We start from the raw sequence: 9,479 nt of genomic DNA, 5'->3' as shown, positions 1-9,479 counted from the left end.
CATGAATTCGCATCAACAAAGTACGATATGAAAATATTCAGAAGAAAATTGGTCATAAAATTGAAAAGAATAAATTAAATTTCTTTAAAAAGTTTTGATCGCTATAAATAATTTAAAATTGTTTAAAAAAGCAATTCGGATTCGATTATTTAAATATGTTCATGTTGTATTTATCATAGTTTTAGTGCGATGGTGCTTTGAAAAATACTCGTTGGAGAAACGTCCATTAATCTGTAGTTTATTTCGTAAGACATCATCGTTTCTACAATAATTGTAATTGTTGTCTTGTCGCTGTTACATGTTTGAGCCTATTTATGTACAATAGTCCCAACATATTCGGTTTGATGAAAAGGAAAAGCGCTGAAACCAAAATTTTCCACGTATTTTGGATAATAAAAATCGATGTACAAACGATGAGACGAATACGAAAGAAAGAAAAATGGTATAAAGGTTTCGGTAATCTATGTTACGAGATTTGCAAAAAGTTATGTAACATTAGTACGAAATCGTTGTACGTAATCTACTCAGGCTGATCGATCGACAGCTGGATCATCTATAAACAATTCTTGTTTTATTGACTTTGTTGCAACATTGGCAGTTATTCAGTTGTATGGATTTATCCTCGCTTCTTGTCATTGTATACTATATTTGTCTTTGTAAAATTAGATAAAAATAATAATTATCGAGAAATCACAGGAAATTGGATGATGAAATACTAGAATGAAAGAAAGATTATACGATTATTATAAATTTTACAATGATGATGAATATTTTTTCCACTTTCACTAGGTATATGTACTGAACTTTATAACAATGATTTTTATATCGAATTGTAGAATAAACTATGTATAATGAAATCGGAAAATAATGTAAAATTGTACATTCTCTATTGGGAATACAAAATTTAAAGATATTCGATGTAAGATACATTTAAATAGAAAGAAATGGCAACTGATGGATGAAAACATAACAAAGACAAATTGTCACGCATCGTTCCATATTTTCTCCATACATTACGAATTCGATTACTTTCCAACTAACGGTTGTATAAATTGAATATCCTAAATATATTGACAAGTATGTTTCTTATTTTAAAGACTTTCGACTATAGAATTGTAAATGGTAAAAAAAAGGGAGAATCGAGCTGTCGATTGTTCAACTAGTTACATGGATTTTCTCATTTCAATATCGAATCTAAAAAACATCGTTAAATTCGATCGATGAAAATCTGCAACGATCGATTTTGTTCCTATCTTCTTTAATTTCTTTTTTTTTTTTACTTTTCCTGTTTCTTTTTTTTTTAATTAGGATTCAGTTTTTAAATGTTCGACCCTTCACTGGGAAAGGAACAACGATCGTCACGAGATTGTTCTGGATGGAATCGACGGGGAAATATAATAAAGAAAATTACACGCAAGCGAAATCGGCGAATGAAATAACACGCTGACCTACATAAAACTCTTTATCGTGCAATTATAAACGCCTTATAATTAAGGGAATGTCGACCAAAAATACGCTTAACACGAAACTTAACGTTAATTCTAACTCGAATACTCTTAATTTAGGCATAACGCGATACGTGTTCTGACTCGATAAGAAAACATGGCACTTATTTCAATTTAAAGATTATTTACTAAAAAGATTTTCTTAATGTAAGGAAATTAAAACAACAAGATTTGTTTTGTTAACTGTTAATAACAAGTAAAAACAAATAAATAAATGTAGGAAGATGTTTAAAATCATTGTATTTGAATCATACTTAAAAGATTCCAATTATAATGATAGAATTTTCATAAAATAATTCAATAAATCCATAAAATAGTTCACTTATAAAAAGATTATTAAATTAATCCTGGTTTACAGTCAACCATTTCTCAACTTCATTTACAGTTTACATACATTCTGCATGATGTGCTTGAAAAATAAATTAAGAAAAATAAAATAATAAAAATTTCTGCGATGTAAAAGATGTAACAAAAAGTCCTGACACTGAGAAACACTGATCCAAGTAAGCTAGTCCCAGAACTGCGCAACTCTTTGAAACAAAAATACACAGTTTTAATTAAGCTTTAACACGACTGTATACTTTTAATTTAAATTGCAATATTACAATTAATATGTAACAGAATATTAAATAAAAGTCTTTCCTCTGTCCTATCCGTGAAAATTGTTCTCAAAGAGGCTACAAAAGGAATCCAAAATGAAGTAAAATAAAAACAGAATTGTACATAAATTATAAATTCTTAACTCGAAGAATCACAAATATATCATAAAAGCATTCTTAATTAAAACATTGTAACACAAGTGCTCGTGTTTTCGAATCGCGACGCGAACACGACCACGGACCTCCGACTAACGATCTAGTGACTAGACAGTAAGCAAGTGTGTTCGTATTCTCTCCGAATCAATCAATCAATCAATCAATCATTCAAGGGTGAATGTAGTTCTTGTGTACTAGAAGGTATCGTTAGGCGATCTCGGATCGATCGATCGGCGATTAACGTGGTCGACAGGCCTCGATTCTCTATGTCGACGCACGACGGCATCGAAGAAAACACGAAGGAACCACATTTCACGTGATACCTTCGTTTTTTTCACGCCGTGGCTCCTCCATTAAATTCGGTTACGACCTATCCAACCTTACACCCTAGATAACGCATAGATATACGCATATGTTTATGTGTCATATAATTATATATATATACACGACTTTCCTTTTTATGTACAGAATCGCAACTATTAGGGTTAATCGTTACGTAGTTCAATGTCCTTGCGGATTCATTAAAACGGGGCAGAAAGACGCGTGCCAGCGTGTTTCATACTCTCCACCCTTTTTATAATTATCCCTTTAATCTCTCGTTTGAAGATCGATTTCACACGACGCTCGATCGATTTCCCTGGCTCTGGTCGTCGAAAATTCGCCTCGTCGTCGTTTCGAACACGCTTTCCCTTCGTCACTTTCGTGCTAGAAAAATCGTAGAAAAAAGCGATCGCTAGAAAATATCGCGACGACCATTCGCTCCGTCGTGAAATCAAAGTTAAGTCCACGCGAAATCAGTCGAGACGGCTGCGAAAAAGAATCGTCTGGCTGCCGAAACGAGATCATCATACATTTCTCCCTTGATACAAGCAAATGGTACCTTCTTATTATACGTATCAGATACAGGGTGATTTTTTAGTTAGTCAAGTCATAACGTGCATAGATTGCCATCCGTAATAGGATACTGTTAATACTTAGCATACCTAATTTCAATTGTTTCTTTAATTTAAATATTTCAATTAGCGTCACTGCGTGTCACCGATGAGATCTGCAGCATTGAAAGCGTTAAGCAGTTTGAAGATGATTACAATTTTATTATTGATAATGATAAATAAAATGTCCTTTTTTTATATAATATATGTGTTTATATATGTCAGCGATATCAGATTTTGTATGTATTTTATATGCATGTAACGACTTAAGCCTTTGGCTCGTTAAAGATAAGGAGTTGAAAGCCATTACCCTGAAGTAATGTAAAAGCAATCCCAGAAGAGTAAGTGGTCTTGATAGACGATTAAAAAAATTTGAGAAAAAGAGAAGAAAATGTGTCCTAACACTGAGTGTACGTGATTGGAACCCAATATCGACCTTCTAGGATCCATAGATCCTAGATTAGGGTACAAATGACTTATATATGTAGTATACGTATAATATGAAAACGCGACAATGTACGATCCGCAATGTGATCGACGCCACTGCCTTTGAATTTTTTTCAACTAACGAAAAAATCACCTTGTATAAGAAGGTATCGCATATACTTTCGTATAAGGGAATTGCATATAATTTTTAGTTATAATATTTTGCTCGGGGAGAACGTGAACGTCTCCGACGTGGATCACGGACCTTGGCAAGTTAATGATCGTTCGGATGGGTGTGTAGTATTACAGAGATTCCTCTCTTAGAATATTGACAACGCGATGCGCTTACACGGATAACACTCGTTAACTATTTACTCCTTACGATAAGTTCGACAGATTAATCGTGTTATGGTTTATGATAAACGTGCATGGATAATTGTCGACTGTTCGTTACAATTCTAACGTGAGAACGTTCTCGGGATGGCCAGACTCGTTCCTTGATTTATTTGAGCGATATTTTTTGAGATGGAGCTTTTTTTTTGTGTTAGTTTTATAAAATCGATGGAGAAAGAGATGAGATATCGTTGTGAATATTTACAGGTGTGGCGAAGTATTTATAAAGAAAATTTTGTAAAAATCGAACGTGATTTTAGTGACAGAAGGATTGTAAAAGTCAATTGCGACATTTGTAATGAATTGTGATACTTTACGAATGGAACGGTGGATTCTGATAGCGAATGTACGTGTCGCGATGGAAGTATCGAATTACTTTAGAACTTTAAATAGTTAACATTTTACGTGGATGTAATCTAGTCCTTTCGTTAACAAATTATTTGAGTAAACACTTGTCTATTATTTTTCTGGTTGTTACACGTCAAATAAGTGATTCATACGAGCGTTTTAATATTAAAAGATAGTAACAATTTTTACAAATGGAATAAAATTTACGGTAGTATTCCTGATAAAAATAACATTGTATTACACAATTTAAAATATATATTAATATGACCATTGTGTGAATAAGATTAAATAGATATTTACACAGGCACCTAATAGTTCTAGAGGTTCAATTTGAACTAGATCAAGGGGATGATCAAATCGATTCGTTATCTAAATTACATTTCGATTAAGTCGAATGATGGACTGGATTATGTTGGATGGTAGGTGTAAGTTAGGACTGAATTACATCTAGATTAGATTCAGGGGTAAATTGGGCTTGGTTTATGTCTGGGCACTAAATGTTTTATGAATTGTGTTATATAAATTAATATAACATACTATAATCGAATTAATCCACCAAAATATTAAGTTAGAATTTTTTCATTACATCCACCATCGATTTTGTTATTTTTTAACATTTTAACACCTTCATTAACACGTACGATAATTTTCATCAAAATTAAATTATCCAAATGTTAATGAAAATGTAGAATCGAGACAATGTTCTAGTACCGTTTAAATATCTTTAAATGTTTATAACTCTAATTTTCTAACACTTTCGTCGCAACACGTACATTAATTTTCGTCAAAATTAAATTATCCAAATGTTACTAAAAACTTACGCTAGAACGAATGTCGTAATATCGTTTGAATTCCTCGGAATATACATCTATGATGATTTTTATCAAACGATTCTCAAAGAAAAGAGTCTGGCGTATAATATATCCCCGATTTTGGTGGCTCGATCAATGAATTATACTTTCTTTATTACGCGATCTTCGCGTAGACTCTGGTTCGTCCTCGTACATACGACGCTACTCTGTTGCATATGATACACGTTTGTTTCTCTTTTTCTAATTCTCGTACTGAGAGAACGGCGAGCGAGATACATTTATCGAAGGTGCTAACACCTACGAGAAACGTTTACTGTTTATTGTTACACGAAACAGAGCGTTGAAGATACTTCGTTATAAATAAACGGATAAACATCGTGCGTTAGATAAGTATAGAAAAATATTCTGCGATAATAAAATATTACATATTGTATAACATCGTGGATATGTAAGAAAAATCTGTTAAGTTTATTTTTAATCGAAGTTATTCATTTTGAAATTATAGGATATACAAGATAATCGTATTTTTAAAAGAGAATGTCATAGTTTCAAATTATATAACAATCTGTAATTCAATGTAATCTTCTCATTCTTCCAGAATGAAAAATAATAGAACAGAAATTCGTATATTTCTTGTGAAAAGTAGGAAAGCATTTTTCTCAAAACCTCAATTTTAGAACTTACAGAATTTTCCTTCTACATTCATGATACGATCGCATAAATAACACAGGAACAGTAAAAAAGAGATACACTAGACTACAATCTAAAAGCTGAAGGCAAGAAGAGCTGCCTCTGATTCGTTTAAATACTTTTCACCCAATATCTATACAACAAACTCACGAAAATAATACTACAAACGTATAACAAAAGATTTGTACACATTTACCGAATACGTTATTTAGAACTCCTACGAAATAGTTCGTTTATTCAAACACAAGCTCAACTTGTCTTAAAGAACTCGCCGTGCAGGGAGTGCAAAAGAAAACGTACAATACGTTCGTATAAATAATTAAATTAAAATAGAACAATGTACAAATACATTTTATCGCGTGTGAACGCGTATTTTCATAGTTTTTAAACTGCGAGACAGTTTTTTTACATACGATGAAAATAATTAATCAAGTGAATAATTAGATACATCATATATCTTGCAGATATTTTAAATAAAAATAACAAATTATTTGATACGTTGTACGCAGCTCGTAATTATAATTAGACGCAAATCGTCTAGATTAGCCTTAAATGCCTAATGACTGCAAAGGTGTTTCTCTCAGTACGCGAAGCTACGAGTTAGCGAGCGGAAAATTCGACAGTCTGCCTTTGCGTTTCCTCCATTTAGATCGCGATCGTTGGATTACGATTCACGGTTTCTCGGTTACCTTCTTGAAAAAACGAACTCTTGGTCCCTATATTTTTCTCAAAACACCTTCGTCCTCGGTTCGTCCATTTATCTCTGCGTTTCTTCCTTTTGTATCGCGAGTTCATTCGGAGAACAAATAAAAGGAAAAGAAAAAGTCATTACCTTATTACTGGGCTCGATTTCGGACAGATCGATCATACTCTGTTTAAACTTGTTCAGGAAGAGAAACTTGTTCAAAAATACGAAGTTAGATTTTAACGGTGACGCGCGCCTTTCAAATGTTTTCTCTTCTTTTTCAACTGATATTCTGTAGAGAGACAAGAACTTTTCTTGTAGAAGCACACGAAGATATATGGACACCATAGGTGAAAAACATGATAAGTCATATTTCTCGTTTTTAATACCCGTTCAAGTTCGAAGAGTAGCTTCGAAATTATATTTTTAAAAAACTTATTTCACTTAGCAAAGTATTCCTTGAGGTAATTCTTACAGGTTTCCGGCTCTTCTGCCATGAAAAAAATGTTTTATAGAAAGAGGAAACTCAGTTTTTTTAACATCATGGAAAAACTTTCCATGTCGTTGAACTTTAACTTTCGCTGCTAATATCTAACGGAGAATTGGCAGAAATAGATTTACCACATTTTTCCCTTTTGATTTTCATATACAAATAAAAGCGAGTTCTCGAGTGAAATTTTCTCGATACGCTGAACTTTCGATTAACTTTTTATAATGTATCGCTTACAGCATATACAGCGAGCTAAAAATCAATCTATCAAACGACGTACGCGTTAACGTCGCCGCTAAAATTACCGCAAGCCAAATGAAACTTTTATCGTTAAGCTTTTAACGATATTCCAAAATTGCTTCGGTTTAATATTTACATCACCGTGCATAAATATCCAGACATTTTGATCGATTTGTGGTAACAGTGCATGAATTTAATCACAGTATACAAATTAATGATGAATTATTATATTAGTAACTAGAAGCAGCGCTTGTTACCTTTTATGTAATCACCAAAGTATAAATCTAAATTATCTATTAAAAAGCATGGCAGTAATATATTTTAACGATTTGCAAAAATCAATTAGCAAGGATCATAATGATGTAAGTCAGTTCACTGTTAGTTTATAAAAGTCTGATTGTATTTCATTAAATTATGAAAGTATATCATAGTAGAGAATAAAACTGGAACTTAATTAATTATCAAACCAAAGAGACAATACATTTAAAAGCTAAAACACGTGATTGTTAAAATTTTGACTTACAGCACTATGCTAATACGCAGCATATTGTACGTAACTATAATAATTATAAAGCATAAAATCATCGCCATTTTGATTTATTCGTAATTTTCTAATTAAAATATATTCTGTTAAAAATGAGCAGGTATCTGGATACTTCTCAGCGGTAATATACATATGTATGTAAAATAAAAATTCCAACGAACGTATCTCCATTAAGTAGACGCGAATGAAACGGTTCACCGAGACCAAAAAAGATTTACTCTTTCACGAGGATTTTTTTATTCGCGAAAAAAGTACAGGCGAACGTATTTAAAAAAAAAAAGAGAGAGAAATTGTAATCTCGCGCTCGTCACCGCGTGAACACTCGAAAAAACCCAAACGACATCGTCAACATTGGGACAATGGAAACGCTTTTTGAAAAGCTGCAAACGGCATAAAGCCGCGCGCGTTACTACCGGGTCGTGTCCTCTCTTACTGATCTTGTCAAACGTTTCTCCTCTCTATCTTTCCCTTTCCTCTCTTCGTCTTTCTCGTTCGTTAAGTACGTGCACGACGACCGTCGTCTGTTACTAACGTGTAACCTAGAACCTTAAAAACGACAACGTTCGAGCTTACTCTACAGGAACGAACCTATTTTCTTCTTTTTTATCATTTTTCCATTATCCTCTGTTCCACACCTAGGAGTTTTGTTAGCGTATATCAAAAGGACTATGTACAAAAAGGGTCGGCCAAAATGTACGAGACGATTCCTCGAAAACGAATATTCACGAGGCTGCGCCACAATTATGAAATTTTCGCGATCGAGGAACGATTCTTCGGTTGGCCTCGGGCTTAGGAACTATACTTACTGCTACGCGATACTGTTCAATGAATTTTTTTTTTTTCATGTTCGTACTAACAGATCAGCTTGAAGTACGCTTGATCGATAGACGATTTCAATCGGTGCAATCGATCTCTGTTTTCTATATTCGAACTTTGGAATCTTAGGGTCGTTTCTTCGAGCACTTTTTACCTATGATGTCTTTTTCTTCGAAGAGCGCTCTTTGCTTCGATGTACGTTACTTTGTGTATAATAATGTAACAACACTGTGAATGGAACACGATCGAATATTTATTTCGACCGTCTAAATTCGATTCGAAGATTCGGTCTGATAAGATTTCATTTCGATAAAATTTTAGTCGTATTAATATACGTATAATATTGTTTTACGTAATATACGACTGAAAAAATGTAATACAGTATTTGATAAATTGGTGTTTAAGAGAAATGGAATTCGAAGTTGAGAGCATTTTATAGAAAGTGTCGAGACGATTGCACTGATCGTTCTAGTACACCTAAAGGGGTGTCCTTAAATGACGCGAGATCACTACGATGAATCATTGTTTTTCTTCTTCTCGTTTGTCGTTCGCGAGCAAATCGCTGCAATTTGAATTTTCTTCTTTTTCTTACGTTTCGTCATCGTACGGCTGTCTCTTGTTCACGACTTCGATGTTCTTCTCTCTTTTTCGCTGTTTTCTCGCTGGATGTTACTCGCTTAAGCTCGTTTTCCCTTTTCGTAAGAGAGATTCGTGGCTGATTAATTATTTGGAACGAAGTTTAGAAGAGTGCGTCTATCTCAGTATCGCTCCCATTCGACGCGTTGCATGATTGCTCTTTTTCACTGAGCGTTCAGTTCAGACCTGCCGAGAGGAAGTTGAAGA

At 33.5% G+C, this 9,479-nt stretch overlaps 1 protein-coding gene across 1 annotated transcript in view; it reads right to left on the bottom strand.

Annotated features, from left to right (window-relative positions):
- Window positions 1–222: 222 nt before the first annotated feature.
- Window positions 223–9,479, bottom strand: part of LOC139989680 (uncharacterized) — a 643,240-nt gene continuing 633,983 nt past the window's right edge. The window contains exon 14 of the mRNA XM_072008182.1: window positions 223–9,458. Within this exon, the coding sequence (XP_071864283.1) occupies window positions 9,437–9,458 (22 nt within the window). The 3' untranslated portion in view covers window positions 223–9,436. The remainder of the gene's footprint in view (window positions 9,459–9,479) is intronic.

This window comes from Bombus fervidus, chromosome 8 (assembly GCF_041682495.2).
Source record: "Bombus fervidus isolate BK054 chromosome 8, iyBomFerv1, whole genome shotgun sequence".
Classification (NCBI taxonomy): Eukaryota; Metazoa; Arthropoda; class Insecta; order Hymenoptera; family Apidae; genus Bombus; species Bombus fervidus.
This window is presented reverse-complemented; position numbering and strand designations above follow the sequence as displayed.